This window comes from Lissotriton vulgaris, chromosome 7 (assembly GCF_964263255.1).
Source record: "Lissotriton vulgaris chromosome 7, aLisVul1.2, whole genome shotgun sequence".
In the NCBI taxonomy this organism is placed as follows: Eukaryota; Metazoa; Chordata; class Amphibia; order Caudata; family Salamandridae; genus Lissotriton; species Lissotriton vulgaris.
In genome coordinates this window covers 1,189,212,046-1,189,228,424 of record NC_141695.1, presented here as the reverse complement: position 1 = coordinate 1,189,228,424, position 16,379 = coordinate 1,189,212,046, and the positions used below count along the sequence as shown (strand labels likewise).

At 43.9% G+C, this 16,379-nt stretch overlaps 1 protein-coding gene across 4 annotated transcripts in view; it reads right to left on the bottom strand.

The window, feature by feature from the left end:
* The window catches only part of PRR14 (proline rich 14), a 588,115-nt gene that overhangs the window by 430,362 nt on the left and 141,374 nt on the right, over positions 1-16,379 (bottom strand). For 2 of the 4 annotated variants that reach the window (XM_086931667.1, XM_086931670.1), the window contains exons 2-3: positions 5,732-5,860; positions 4,903-5,095 (exon numbers count right to left, since the gene is read on the bottom strand). In XM_086931667.1, the coding sequence (XP_086787793.1) occupies positions 4,903-5,009 (107 nt within the window). In that variant the 5' untranslated portion in view covers positions 5,010-5,095; positions 5,732-5,860. The remainder of the gene's footprint in view (positions 1-4,902; positions 5,096-5,731; positions 5,861-16,379) is intronic. The other 2 variants (XM_086931668.1, XM_086931669.1) reach the window with 1 other exon arrangement.

Here is a 16,379-nt window from a genome sequence, read left to right as displayed (position 1 = left end):
ACCCTAGGGACGTCTAGAGGTGTCAGGCTATATTCTCCTTTCAAAACTTACAAGTGAAATACAAGATGTCCAGGTCTGAGATGTTCCGATATCTCCAATTTGGACATACACTTAAAACTCATATCCTGGAGGGTACTCAGCTTCCAGAATACACACCACTAGAAGATAGACTGTTGCTAGACAATATGATAGATCAAGCCACCTCCCTGATATATAGAACATTACGTGTATTTGTAAAGCGCACGTTCACCCCGAGGTATCTTGGCGCTGAGTAACAGATGTTTATTGTTACCCAACTCAATGGTACTCATTTTATCAACCTCAGATGGATGAAAGGCTGAGTGGACCCGCCGGGATTTGAACCTGTGACCATGAGGTCGAACACAGGCCCCTGAAGTGGACGCATTAGTCCACTGAGCCACCAGACTCGGCTAATCAGGATGAATACCACCCCTGACCCACTGGGCACCAAATTAGGGGCTTGGGACAAGGAATACTGGAAGATGATGACTGGCAAGAGGCCTTTCAGAGTCCTAGCGAAGTGGCCATAAAGGCACATTCTGCCCCATACAACTGCATAAGTCATACTCCTCTAGAGCCCTCACACACTGGTTGGGCCATTGTGACACTGACTAATACGCAAGGGGCTGAGGCGAAGTGGGTTTCCTTTATTAGGTCTCGCATAGGGCAGCGCATGCACTGCCTCCACGAGGCATCAAGTAATTTTTTATGTTAGGTGAAACTCCGCAATTGCCGGGTCATTTCTGTTGCTACTTGCCATTAGTAAAACTCTGTAACTGCTATTGTTGAATTTTTTTATTGGCTGTTGATGCGATGCTCACTTCCGTTTAGTCCGGAAGCAGCAGCGCCTAACTACTGTTTTCGTCCGATTTACTGTTTTATGCCTGTTTGAGGGAACTTTCTTTTATTTATGATTTGTGCAGCTCAGCTTGCTGAGTTGCAGTCAGCACGGCGCTTATCAGTAATTTGCAGTTCGAGCTTGATTTTGTGTTTTCACAGCTGCTCCTCATAGACTAGAACAGCGCATCGCTGCCTGTTACATAAGCTCAGGACACACACATGGGAGCCACCAGGAAGAGGAGTTTATTTTTAAACACAGAGCCCAAGGACAAGTAGTGATTCGGGTGGCGGTATCGCCTTACGTCAGTTTTGCTTAATGATGTTTGTATCCAAATGTGGGCGAGTTCCTTGCCTGGCCTCTGTTTGTCAAATGTAGAAGGCTGTGATGCCGATACCAGAAAGGGCTGGCATGAGTCACCTAGCCCCATCACATCCGTAGGCGAGGGATTTCTTGAACCACCGGTGCTCAGTCTTCCGCAGCTTGATGTATGCTATGGCTCTCCAAAATGCTGCGGACGAGTGTGCACTTTTCGACAATACTTGCGTCTCTTCTGCTCTGGCTTTCTGCCATATAAAGCCCTACCACATCGAAGTCCAAGGGACTCTGGCAGTTCGGAGTATCTCCCTCGCATACTCCACCCCCTCCGTGTACCTTTCGCTCTCCGTGGCCTGTGTGCTTGCACTAACATGTCCTCCCTCGTCCTTTTCACTTGACCTTTCCCCTGTACGTTGCTTACCACTTCTCACTGTCACGTGTTGTTCAAATTAACACAGTGCAGAAAGAGGCAAGTTTTAACATACTCTGAATACAGCACGATAAGAGATGGAGAGTGGCACAGTACAGTTCATTACGATCATTGCTGCCACGTTTTCCAGCAAAGAGGTCCCATTCTGAAAAACGATTCAAGAAGCAAAGGTAAAAGTCATTATGGCACGTAGGAAGTGGTGGGAAGAGCTGGCATGGGGAAAGCCCATGAGGTGCACAGAGCGGGACCGTAGCCTCTCAGAGCCTGCAGATATTTATTGTGAGGAGTGTCATCAGATCACACGGTGTTGCAAGCTGTGTGGACTAAAGCAGAGCCTTTATATTGCATTGCTTGGAATGTGCGATATAATAACATGGGATATAACATTTGCACCACACTATAAATGCATGAAAGCCCATTTTTTTTCGGGCACTGTTTTAAAACATACTCATTGGGCCCCTTTCATTTTCAGCCAGTGTTACCTTGTATGGTTTAGTTACACATTTTCACGTTATACAAAGACTCATCCGTGCACTTCACTCCTCCGCCAGGACTAAGGTTGCCACCTTTCCAAGAAAAAACGTGCATTTGCAATATAATGGGTCTCACATTACGGAAAGTTTGAGCCCTTTCAGTAATAGTCCTTTTAGTAAAGCGGGACCTATAGTGTCTCCAAATGTCCCCGCTTTACACACTTTGTGCCATAGTGGGGCTGCCGGCGGCTTCCAATGAGCTTCTCCAACGCCTCAGCTTCCAGTATGGTAAGCCGCCTGCTTTCTGCCAGTGTTTTTATTAATAAGCGGACTGAGGGGCATGGTGGATATCCTCCTGAAGGGGAATAAGGTTGGTGGGGCTTCCGAAGAATCACAGTGCCTATGAAGTGTAGTGTTTGTGATGCATCCTGCCACTGCTGTGCTATTCTGTAGAATTTGAAGCTTCTGTAATGGGATAACTCAGTGGGTTGATGGCATTGCTTTACAAATATACGGATGGCCTAAACATTACTAGTCCCAGTTCAGTAGAACGAAGCCACGAAGCGCTGGCACTATCTTCTGTGCTATCTGTCACAGTGTGCAGGGTCTATGGCATGATGGCATCATCCTGCCATTTTGATGTCATTTTCCCAAGCAGATGTTGCACGAGCTGTGTTTGTTTTCTGTTGATAAAACGCATGTACAAAGAGGCATCACTGACGTTTGCACTGACCCCTTCCTGAGCTCTCTTCCTTGTTGTAAAAACCCTTGGGTCTACAGTAAGCTGTAAGTGAACCTCGGACGTCCCCTTCGGTCTGGACACAGTGAGGTGTTAATTAAAGTTCAAAACTAAACAGCAGAGTGTGGGGGCTCAAGCAGCAGCGGGGAGCTCCTTCGACAGCTACTGACCTGCTTTTCCGAGACACTGAACAAACAGTGTCTCTAATTGTAGAGATAAATTTTTTGGCGGGCGTGCGCGCAATATCTGTGGGGGGTTTTATGTCCCCCTATCTGAGCTTCCAGACAACGAATGAACATTTGCAATGAAATGGACCACAGATGGGTATGCAGCGTCTTTTCTGTGGATCAGTGAACTTATTCAACAGCCAAAATTTGGCAAGGCTTATTTATATGTGCCCTGAGGTGCAAAGATAGGACAGCGATTAGTTCAGCCTGTTGTAGATTTGATCAGCATGTACTTGTAGTAGAAATTATTTTTATTGTATTTTTTGTTTTCCTTCTTATTTCCGTTTCATGTTCTTCTGTTAATTTGTGCATACAGTGCATTCCAGGTTTAACGGTGCTCCTCTGTTAGTATCGGTGTTACAGAAGGTGTGTAGGTGGTCTCATGTGGTGTTGCATGTCTTCTACTTTACATAGTGAGAAGTAAGAGCCTTATTGAGCAGATATTTTTTGTGCTGTGAGCTTTTTATTGCATTACTCAAATTCTGCTGTTTAGGCACATCAGTGAATGGAGGCCCTAGTATCCAACAGATTTATAGTGCACGCACCCCTCGTGTAGTTAGTGTCCCGTCGCAAAGTGAACACATTGCGACTCTACAATGCACATACCACATTACCCCATATAAATGTCCCTCTGCAGTCCCCGTTCTTCCTAACCAGCGAGTCAGTGACTTCACGGTCACTGTTTTGCTTCTATATTTTTGGGGTTTTATGAACCTTCTGCGCAATACCTCTCAATTAAAACAAAAACAAAAAAATTACATAAAGCACAGGACGGTAAATCAATCTCTCAAATTAAACTTAGTTCACCAGTTCCAAAGTCTGCTGCTTTACCTGTAACGTTACTCCACTTCAAACAAAAAAGTAAATCACATTTTCATTTAGAATGCCAATAGCATTAAATTTTACAAATGCGAGACAGTTTGCATTACAAATGCTGGTTTATATTTTGTGGGCCTGCCCAAAAATACAGCAATACTGGGAAGCACTAACGAGAGTCATGACTGAAGTGATGGGTCAAACAATCCCACTGGAGGCTAGATGGCATATATTGTGCGTGACTGGGGAAGAAAAATGCCCAATATATCTTAGGAAGTGGTTGATGGTTGCGTCAGTAATAGCAGAGTGGAATATAGCTAGGGCCTGCGGGGCAGAAAGATCCCCACTGGGGGTGGATTGGAAACAGGACCTGGATTGGTATTTTGCAGCCGAAAAAGTGGTCTTCCAAAGTCGGGGTGCCCTCGAAAATAGAGGAAGATTTGGAGTAAGTGGACAGAGTATAGAGGACACTACGGTTTCTCATTCAAATGGATCTGTGTAGGTGGGTCATGCACTTGGGGGCCTTAGGTGGTAGATAAAGATGTTAATGCTGCTTATATTCATGCTTATAGTTTTAAGCAGAAATGTTGAATTGGAATTATCTGTACTCTGAGTCGCCCAATACTGCTGTACAACTGTAGACAGTCCATATGCTATCTTGTATGTTCGACCTAAAGAACTCGTGTAGAAGGTGGTGGCACTAATGAAGTCAAGTAGAGAAAATTAATATTGTTTATGCAGAGCATGCCTTTCTCCACAGCCCCTTATAGGAACAGTGTTCAGCAGAAGATAAAGCTGAGAGTCTATATACAAGAGGTAGAAACAATTTAGCGTTCATGGTACCATACTATGTGACAGAAAGCAACAGAACAAGTTACTGGTCTCAAAGACATCTACGCTCTGTGATTAAGGAGTTTCTGCTTTAGATCTCCAGCACATGTTCTCTTTTATCCTTCATGTAGATACTGCTGATAAAATCTTTTAGTGAAATAAGGAAATACATGATCCTATGGTTTGCAGAGAGACTTGCAGAAACTAACCTATAGATGAGAAGCTTCTGACGTCTGTGGTAGCGTTCGTAACTTGAGATGGTGTTAGCAGCATGGTCCTCTGGCCTTCCCATCATGAAGCTGGTGTCCATGGCCATGCATCTGCTCAGAGCTCACCTTTCAGGCACAAATTGGCACACACTACTTGTCTATGCATCCTTACTCCCGACAGTACCAATACCATCTACAAAAAAAGAGGGATTAAGAGTTAAAACATTTCTGAGCAAGGAGTTTTAGAGTACAGTCACATTAGTCTCCAACAACAATTCCGGTTTTATATTTTTTTCACTTCTATACAATGAGTTCAGCTTTATTTTTCTGTGACAGATTAGAATGTTTGCGGTGCATGGGTTAGCTCTCAGTACATGCTTCAATATCAATTCAGACGATAAAATGTACCTCTAAAGATCCCAATGTAAGACTAAATTAAGAATTTGGTCACCTCCTCCCTAACCCAACTCTTCCTGACAAAATGCTCAGCACCTCCAGACTGACCTACTGCACCCAGCTGAACACTTGCAATCTACATAACTCCTTTCAATCAAAACTTAACCTGCAGCAACCATGATCAGATGCAAACTTTTCAGTGCACCTTTCATCTAATAGCCTCAGCTAGCCCAAAGCACCCTCTGTCTGATCCACAGCACTTTCAAACTTCATGATTGCCACTCTGACATGATCTGCAACACCATGAGACTGAGCAACACTAACACTCGCAATACCTGCTGCACACTTAGCCTGATTTACAACATCCCAGGTCAATTTACTGCATGCTCAAACAGCAACCCAGTATATGTGCTTAAGAAGTTAACTGCAGTACCTTTGACCAGAAGTGCTACTGTTCCAGTGGCACACCTGGTCGAGCCAGTGTTCCTCTTGCGGTGTGCCACAACTCAAAGGCATCCTTACAACACCATCTGTACTGTTTGCTTCATTTCATGTTTGAAATCTGATATGGGGCAAACCAAGTAGCAGAGAAGTTTAGAGAGGAAACCTTTACTGCACCAGTAACATCTCAAAACATTGGTGCTGTAAAAAAAAAATCACAATACAGTGTGGAGTCTACTAGAGAACAGTTTACATAAAATATTATATGATTGGGGAAGAGCATAGGAACATGTAATTAGGATAGGACTAGAAAGCTAAGTATGCATTTTTTAAATACTTTGTATTGCACTTACAAATTGAGCCACAAGCCATTTGACTTTAGATATATAGGGGATGTGCATAAATATACCACAGCCTAAATGGGAGCCTGAAACATTGCAACAATAGTTTAATTGAGAAAGACTTTCCTACAAACAGAAGTCAAGGCATCAGAGCTCCTTTATCATCATCATCGTAACAATATTATATATGACCTCATTTGAGAAAAAATTTATTTTATAGTATTCAAATTCAAGAAAAAGACTCAATCATTCTATTGAAAATGTAAACGGAAAACTTCATCATGATGCAACAAGGTTCTAATAACAGGCTAATTGAATACCAAATGTGGCTAAAACACGACATGTCAAGGGAAAATTTACTTCCTCAAGACAGCACCCTCAACTTCTGGGTAACATAGGTTTCAGGTAATTTTTGCTCATCTGCAGCAACGGTTACAAATGTATCTTCTTGATCTACAGTTTACCAAATTCCGCTTAAGAGGTTCCCCAAGAATAGTCGTCAAAAAAAGGAGGGAACACATGAATTTATAATGTAGTGATTTTCTCCTACCGTTCTTTAAACCAGTGCTTCCTCAACTTTGTTGAACCACAACCCTCTTTTTAGAACGACAAACATTTGCGACCCACCTAGATTTAATGGGCGAGATGGGCAATTTTTTAACTGTAACTAAGGCATAGTGTGGAAGACCACTGTCATTTACAGGCAGCATATTTGCCATTGAAATGGCTACTAAATTTGCTCAGACATACAGTTTTCCTGATAAAACTATATTGCACACAATCATAAAGTTTGGAAATCTAGTTTCAGTGCATATTTATCATTTGCGTATCATCGAGTAAAGTGTCCAGATTCTTTTTTTCAATCCTATTAAAATTTCTGCTTCCATCACACTTCAGAATTAGAAACAAAATTGCTTAATTTTTGTTTTCTGAATTGCTGAAAGTCTACAGTTCATTTAAAGGTATTTACATTTTGTTGTATATTAAAAAAAGACATCCTACAAACTTTCCTTTCACTCTGTCCCCCAGCAAGACTGTTAGATAATTAACTTTACGTTTCTTTATTGGACTGTAAAACAAGAGGAGTTTGTAAACACCAATTCCCATTGTAAACAAGCAATGGCAAAGCTAATAGATTGTGCAGCTGCAAGAGTTATTAGTTTAGTTTATTGTAGCTGTATGGGGCAGCACTATGGTTGTGCAGTATGTTTAAAGTTTTATTCTAAATTGTTATTCTTTATTTATTAATGCATAAAGGTTGGTATGAGCTGCGAATAAAAATGTAAAATGGAAGGAAAGTAGCAACATGAACAAAGGCGGTCTTATAAAAGTCTTAGGTTAAGCGACCACTGCACTTTATGTGGGTTGGCAGTGCTTAATATAGAGAAAGGAATGGGTAGTGGTAGGTATTAAGTAAGGTGGATAATGGGTAGTATGACCGCACATACACAATTAGTGGAAAGGACTGTTCATTTTAATTTATGAAATAACTGAATTTAAATTAATGAAATGATGCTTAAAAATAAATGTGCACATGCAAAAAAGATTAATGATATTTCCCCTGTAACATCGAAAGTGAGGTGAGGTGGGAATCACATTATCTTATTTCAAAGAAAATGAAATGCGACAGAATATGTATAACATGAAAGCAGTTTCCCAAACGTAATAACGTGTGCTTGAGTTAAGAATGAATGGTATTGTTTTCTGAAAGCACAGCAAAATGTTTCCTTGAAGCTCATTTTTTGGCACAGTAAAGTTGAAAATAAACTAAGGTTGTGGGTGAGGAGCAGTCGCAAAACTTCTGTAAAGCTGTCGAACGTAACAAATAAAAGGCAGCATTGTCCAAGGTGAAATAAAGGAAAATGTAAAACTGAATGTAAATGTTGCCCTCTTGGTTGCTTTTTTGGCACCCCTAAGCTAAAATAAGTGAAGGGTAATGTTTTCCCGTGTATCTTGCACACACATGGTGGGTTTTGCAGTCACAACTATTATTTGAAGATGTCTGACAAAAAACTGAAAGGCAGCATTGTTTGAACAAAACGTAGGCTGTGGCTGAGATACAGTCACAAATATTGTTTAAAGCTGTTTAAACTTAACAAATGAAAGGCAGCATTGTCCAATGTGGAATGAAGTTAAATTCAAAGCGGAATCTAAATGTAGCCCTCTTGGTCGCTTTTTGAACACTCATAAGCTAAAATAAGCGATATTTAATATTTGCCTATGTACCTTGCACACATGCTGTGTTTTTGCAGTCAAAACAATTGTTTAATAGCGGCGCGTCAGCCAACGGACGTTCGCAGCACTGAGGAGGTAGTGCTCGCGACGGCCATTGGCCAATGAGCGCACGCAAGGGGTTAAAACTGACAAACAAAATAAATGAAAGGCAGCATTGTAGGAGGTGGAATACATGTAAATAAACACACCCTCGCATGAGGGATTTGTTTAGTTTGGATAATAAAATGTGCTTCCCATACTACTTTCATTTACAATGTTAGGTGGTGGGGTGCTGAATTATTAGTTTTTTTACATGTCCACATTAACTCATTTGCACCCCAAAAGCAAGATGTTGTGGCGCAGCTGGGACTTGAATGGGATTCCCCAGCTTCAAAGGACACAGCTCTGCATATAACAAAACATAGCAATCCAGTTCTCGTTATCTGCGAGTCAGTGGCATTTGAAGCTGGGGGACCCCTAAAAATCCTGTAAAAAAGAGGAACAAATTGCAAGTGAAGCGAGGGCTGGAAGCACATTTTCTCATTTCAAAGTAAACAGAATACGGCATTGTTTGTAGAACAGGCAAGCAGTTCCCCGAATGTGATAATATGTGTGCTTGAGCTAAGAATAAGCAGACCCAAGTACAATATTGCCTCACAGTCACATGTTAAACACAAACTAAGGCAAATAAAAGTTGTTTAAAAAATAAAAACACAATAAGGATGTAGTCGATGCAAGAAGAGAAGCGCTGACCGCAGAGCTGACCAGCAGGAAGCAAGCAATCAACAGTTGCTTTAAAGAGACCGCGCATGCGCTGTCTACCCGAGACCTAAAAATAAGCTGCAATTTGTCAGAAGACGTAGCCTGACACCTGACATCTGTCTTTGAAGCATAGCAAATGTGACACGATAAATACAGAATTTTAAAGGCAACCCGCAGTTTGGGAGTCAGTGCTCTAACCACAGTATTAAAGAATCTACTTTGCCAACATTATTGGGCAGATGCTAAATAGAAATTGAACTGGCCCATCCATGTTACTGGAAACAAACTTGTGTAAAATGAAATATGAAACATTTGATTTTAAGTACAGACAAAATCATAAGAAAACAACTAGCAAAAACATTAATTAAAACTGAAATCCTGACCCAAAACAATTCCCAGACTCACTCCTGGGTCTCACCTTACAGTGGTCAATGTACTACATGTCGCTCCTCTGTTAGTTTCAAGGAATACCAATACAAGGACCTCACTTTAAAATATAAAAGGCACAATATTGTGGAACAACTTATGTAAATTATTAGATGAATTGCTTCCACGGTTGGATGGTTACAATATTTGTGTAGCGTACCATACATCCTAGGACATCTCAAGTTGCTGGTCTAAAATGGAGGGACCAAGATGTTTAGAACAAACAGTTTTTCAGTTCTTGTTTTGAATATTAAACTAGTTTATGTAGCCCACAATGTGAAAGAGAGGTGAGTGCCAAGGAACCATAGCCATTTCCCCCTATCATTGGCAACTTATGGAGTACAGTGACAACCATGTTCTTGGAAGCTGTATGTAGGCTCCATGGGCTATGGAGCTCGAAACGATGTCTTGAAAGTAGTCCAGCACTGTCCAGTGGAGACTTTAATGTATGATCTCCATACATTTGTACTGAATTCAGGATGCCACAGGAAGCCAAAATTTCGATCTAGCTAAGGCAATATGATCAATTGTCACATACATGCATAACGAGCAGACACCAACATTTTGGAAATACTTCAGTTTGGCACCTAGGTTTAGAGCATTGCAGTAGTCTTCCCAGGATTTGACTCATTGCTCTTCACTTATAAAGGGTGAGGTTTATATTGAGAATGCAGGTATTTTATTTCGTTATGACAGACTCTTGCAGCTCCATGATAAGGGAAATGTCAAGAAAGATACCAAGATAATGGGAAGGATCATTTGGATGAATATTGCCCTGGTCTGTCAAACTACCCTACAACCAAGTTCGAGCCCCGATATTTTGAGGCTTAATATCAGGGGGCCTCGGCAGAGGCGGGGAGGTAGAGGGTGTACTCTTGATTTGTTCAGGGTCTACTTGAGAGGGACCAAAGGGGGCAGACCTTCACCCATTGTCACAACTCTGGAAGAAATTCTAGCCAGCTGTTTGCCCCACTCTAGAGTAGTGGTTGCAGGAGATTTCAACTGCACTTTATGGTTTAAATCTTTTTATTGGTTTTCAAACAAGAAAAAGGAAACGGGACCTCCAGCTCCTGTTAAACAGTCTGCAAGTTAGATATTACAAGGTAAATGCTAGGAGCAGGTCTACAAGAGGCAACTCTCGGACACTGGAAGGAAACCATTAACAGACCCCCCCACCCCAAACCCCCCCTCCCCTGGTCCACAAACTGCTAAAGAAAAGAAAGGGGAATAAGGCCGACCCTGCAACTCTTATCGTGCTCGCCCGGGATTATGCTTCTTGGGAATCTGCGTGTCAGCCAATCGCAGGAGCCTCAGATAGCGAGGGCAGGACAGCTCCCGGAATTCCGCCGTAAGCAGATTCAGGAATGGGCGCCACAGTTCAGGAAACTCATCCCCCCTACCCGCCAAAGTAAGGGACAGCTTCTCCATCCCCAGAACCCACCAAAGCCTCTGTAACCAACCCGAGTGTGAGGGGCCTGTGAGGAGCGTCAGTGTGCAAGTATGTTCTGAGTGGCAGCCCTTAGGGCAGACTTCTTCAAACTGTGGGATGCGACCCACAGGGGGGTCGTGGAGTTCTAGGAAGGGGGTCGCAGATTCCCCAGCTTTACTTATCCCTGCAAAAAGACATCTGGGATCGCTAATTGAGATCGTTATTAGCTGCTTGCCTGAATGAAAGGCAGGCTGATCTCCCTTCATGTGCAAAGCGAGAATCGCTTGTAACTCCACTCATTCCGGTTTCAATAAGATCCTCGTGCTCCTGTAATCTGTCAGTATTTCTACACTTTGGGGCGTCCATCTCTCTCCTGACATACCATAATAGCTGTTAAAAATACCGCACAGCCATCATAGCTAAAACAAATGCATTACACCAACAATCCAAACCACGGCATCCAAGAAAGTTTCTATTCTGCACGCAAAACATGTCATCAAAGGCGGCACAAACATCCCTGTAAATGTGTAAAACAGAGTATAGTCTGAACTGCGTCCGAGGCAGCCTGACCTTGCTCTTGACATCTGATGTGTATATTGGGGCTGAGCAGGTCGCAGGTTCAGCCAGTACAGGAAAAACAGGTCTGTATGTGGCAAGATTCTACTGTGAGCTGTTACAACTCACTCTTTCATCCTTCCAAGGTCGATAATACAACTGAGTTTCAATTGGTTGATATGGGCAGAACTAAAGCTAGCACTAAAATGTGTTAGTAACTTTACGAGTCATTTTAGCTAAGACCTGTAGGTTGACTAGAGAAGAAGCTGTGGGACTGAAGGATGGATGGGTACACATTTAGGTGGGAGATTTTGGGGCAGAAGAGAGAGAGCTGTGTTCCCTGATTTTAGTAAGGAGCCAGCAAGGCTTTAGTCAAAATAAAAAAATGTGCATTGGAAGTGGTTTATCTCTTTCCTGCGTAGGACTTATCGGCCTGGAGTGCATGGCCACTTCAATCGTGTACAAACCAGCACAGTAATTGTCATTTTGCCACAATTTAAGATTGACTACGGTGGTTCCATTCTTTTGCTTGCCATTGTTCTATTTATTCTGTTGATGTGCTGGTTTGTGTGAGATAAATTAGCAGTTTGTAAGTAGCTGTTAAAAGGGTAACATTTGCTCAAATTGTAATATTAATCCTGTTCGATAGGGTTATTAGACTTTTTCCAAAGGTGGCTGCCAATCTTTTTGGGACGTTCTATTGGGTTTGTTTTTGGGCGTCCCATTTTTAAATGAGAACTGTGAATCCTGCGCGTCGTTACAGGATGCCATGTAATATTTAGGGGCATGATGCTTATTTGCCGTAAATTTGCTCTTGTTGCAGGAGTTTGTAGAAGTAGAATATGACCAATTAAGGATGGCACATTTGCAAAATGAGTTACATGGGTAAAAGTTGTTAGGAGCGTGCTGGTGTCTTTCACCAAAATAAAACTAATGTATTTCAAGCTCTCCTGGTACTGTGTTGTGCTGAGCTTATTTTTAAATGCTGCTTTACACATAATTCCATAAATACAAGCCTTTCTACACCCTTCCCTCATGTATCCCCTCCTAGACTCATGCGATGCCTCATCTTTCTCCTTAATCCACTTCTAGACTCTTGCCCCTCCATCTCTTCTTTACTCATCCCAAAACTCCTAATATTATGATCTCCAAAGACACACTTTTTAGACCCTTCCCTCTTCTATTCCTCCACTATCCTTTTCAATCCAATGAACAGACTCACACGTCCACAGCTCAAATTCATTTAGTATTTCCCTATACTAATTCACCACTAATCCTTTTTGGGTTCCGGAATAGGGTATACTCACCGAAAAGCGCCTTGACGCCTTGTCAGGGTAGTAAGCACTATATCAATGCAATTACAAGTCAAGGGCCCTTCCCTTCCAGAGTGACAGTACCACCTACCCCCTACTGCCACCATCAACCTCCCATGCCCTTTGCCAGGCTGCCCTCCAAGGAGTCTCTAGACATGCTCCGAGGAGTCTGTAGACATGCTCTGCATGCACCAGACATTGATAGGCCCTTAATTCCTAAGTCAAAGGTCCCTTCCATCTGTCCCACTTCCACATTCAATCACTCACCCAATACCAGGCTGCCCTCTGATGGGCATTTAGATGTGCTCTGCATGTTCAAGTCGTCCATAGGCCGGCACTTCATTCCCAAGACAAGGGTCCCTTCCATCTGTACCACTTACACCCTCAGTCACCCAGGTCCGAAGCCAGGCTTCCCTCAGAGTAGTCTGCAGACAAGCTCTACATGGGCAAGCGACCACAGGCCACCTCTTTCCCTTTGGGGCTTGGAACCGCTAGCCCCAAGTCAGCACAGTGCCACAGAAAACAGGACTAGCAACCCTGGGCTTTTGTGCTTGGCTTAACCTATGATCCAGAATGTTACCACAAAGAAGAATAAGGCAAACAAACACTCTCAAACACTTGGAATGCTCTGCTAAAGCAGTTTCAATGATTTAAGGCTGGAAAGGAATGATTCAAGTAAAATAAAGTGGCGCAAGAATGCCGCAAAATTTCAATTTTTCTGCAGCTAAATTTAAATTTTTGTGCCGCAAAGTTTTCAAATCTATGCCGCAATATCCTGGGGGGTCTGATCAAGGAGGTGTTTCATGGACCTTGCGTGGGATTCCCACACAAAGCTCATGGATTTTGATGCTGCCTCCCATTTACAAAATCACGTAAACCTGGGGCAGCTCCAAAAACTGATGCCTCTCCAGCAGAAGCGTAACGAGGAGAAATGTTATTTCTCCTCGTTTTTTTCATCTTTCCATGTGTTCTGCATTCTGCAGCTCACATAGAAATTGGAAAACGCCCCTCAGGTTTGTTTTGGTGAAGGAAGGTGCCTCTTCCCATACAAAAACAATCCTGCTACGTTGGTGCTAGGCATCAACTTGTGAAGGGAAAAGGACTGGAATGCACCGTATTTCATAAGAAGGTCAGAAAGGAAAAAGACACAGGAAACGTGCCAAAGGATTCCAGGTCCAACAGGGGCATTTATGGTTGTCGATAGATGCTGATGAGGAGAACCAGTTTCTAGAAAATTTAGTCAGAGGGGGTCCTTACGTCTAAAAAGGTTTGACAAGGGGGTCTCGACATTAAAAAGTTTGAAGACCACTGCCCTAGGGCAATGGCTATGAGGAGGCCTCTCCTGGATTTCAGGGGGTACATCAGTGGGTTGGGTAGCCCTAGGAGTATGTAAGTTGGGAAGCGGGGGAGCTGCATGTCCAGATGAGAATCTATTTTATCGAGAATTGTGGCCCAATAAGGTTGGATGCGATCACAACTAAGGTGCGCCAGAGTACCCAGTTCCCACAGCCCCTCCAGCATTGATCGCTAATGTGGGGGTCGAAACGGTGGAGACATTCGGTGTGTAATACCAACAAGTGGCAACCTTGGTCAGGGTCTCGGTAAGGCCTGTGTGGTACTCCGAGTGCCGGGCCCTATAATCGATGTCACTCCAATGCTTCTGGGAAAGGATCCTACCCAGCTCTCGCTCCCACCGCACCCTCCCAGCATTGTATGTGTGAATGGAAGCCGTTAGTAGGTGCTTGTACAAATCAGAAATCATTTTTTGTCCGATGAGTGAGTAATCAGCCATTTCTCGTAGGGGGTTAAGAAGCGCTGAGCTCCCGGTCTGATTTATGGTTAAAGTGCCCAGTGTCTGAGTTGTAGGTAGTGCATCCTACCCCTCTCTGGGATGCCGTAATCTGCCCTAAGTTGTGGGAACAGTATGATACCGCGGAGGTCGAATAAGTGTCCCATGGACCGACACTGGGAGGGACGCCAGTCCGCGAAAGCCTTAGGGTCCAGTCCTGGGGTGAAGTCAGGGTTGTCAAAAAGTGGGGTTAGGGGAAGGGGCTTGTCAGCTCACAAGCAGTAGCGGTGCGATCCCAGACCTCTAAGAATGTGCTTGTGATCTAGGATGCGTAGAGGTTGGGAGGCCTGTGCTTTTTCGTAAGGAAGGGGATACCCTGCAAAGGCATGCCTGCAACTGCCTGGTCCTGGAACAACCAGTCTTTTTCGGACTCTGGGCTTTGCCATTCTACTAAGTAGCGGAGCTGTAACGCATTGAAGTAGAGCTGAAAATCTGGGATGCCAACCCCACCCTGCTCCAGGGGGAGAAACGCCACTGCCTGCTTGAACCGCGGCTTGCGTCCCTGCCAAATAAAATGCGACAGCTCAGACTGGGGTTGCTGAATCCAACCCGTTGGAGGGCGCAGGGGAAGAGTCTGGAAGAGGTAGAGGATATGGGGGAGGACGATCATCTCATCATCTTAATCGCTGCTATCCTTCCCAGCCATGAGAAGGCGTAGTGCTTCCATCTGCCTAGCTCCCTGCGGATCGAGGCCCGTAGCCGCTCGTAGTTAGCCATGACAGTAGCTGGTATGGTTGTGCCCAGGAGGACTCCCAGATATGGAACTGAGGTGGAAGACCATTGAACAGGGTGCTCCTCGTTTAAGTGGGCCAGAGTTGGCGCAGACGGGGAGATATTGAGGGCGAACGATTTGACTGTGTTGATCCTGAAGCCCGAGGCCTGCGCGAAGACAAGTAGCTCCACAAAGAGGGCTCTCATGGATTGGGCAGGGTCAGAGAGAGACAGCAAGATGTCGTCCGCATAGAGGCTAATCTTGTGAGTGTCTGCCCCAAACATGATCCCTGTGATGAGAGGGTGGTTCCTGAATCTCCGTGCGAGGGGCTCCATATAGAGTGCGAAGAGAATGGGGAGAGAGAGGGCACCCCTGTCTGGTGCCTCTCTCAATGTGGAAGCGGGAGGACTTCTGGCCATTAACTCACACCTTAGCCTGGGGCAAGTGATAGCAATTGAGAATGCAGGTGCACAGGGTGTCCCCAAGGCCAAATCCCGCAGGACCTGCTCTAAATAGGGCCAATGAACCCTATTGAAGGCCTTTTCCGCATCTATGGCCAACAACATACACTCCCTCCGCACCCGAGAGGCTGTTTCTATGAGGTGTAGGACTCTTTTTGTGTTTTCTCTTGTTTGAGCTGGGAAATAAAGCCCGCTTGGTCCGGTTCCACTAACTGGAGCATATATGGGGAGAGTCTTGTCACAAGGATGCTTGTATAGAGCATGAAATAAATGTTTAAACAAGCACTGGCGTTGCCAATAGGTCTCGCAGTAGGAAAGTTGGAGCTATTACAATTGCAAATAACAATGCCTTTTATTTTTGTTTTCATTTTAAAAACATAAAGGGCTTTGTCATTTACAAAACCAATAGCTCCAACTTTCCTACTGTGAGACCTATTGTGCACTGCACAGTGTGGGTGAAAGTGGCACTGCGTGTGTGCGAGTGGCTTTGAGTGAGTAGCGTTGCGTGGGTGAGTGGCGTTGCGTGGGTGAGTGGCGTTGCGTGGGTGAGTGGCGTTGCGTGGGTGAGTGGCGTTGCG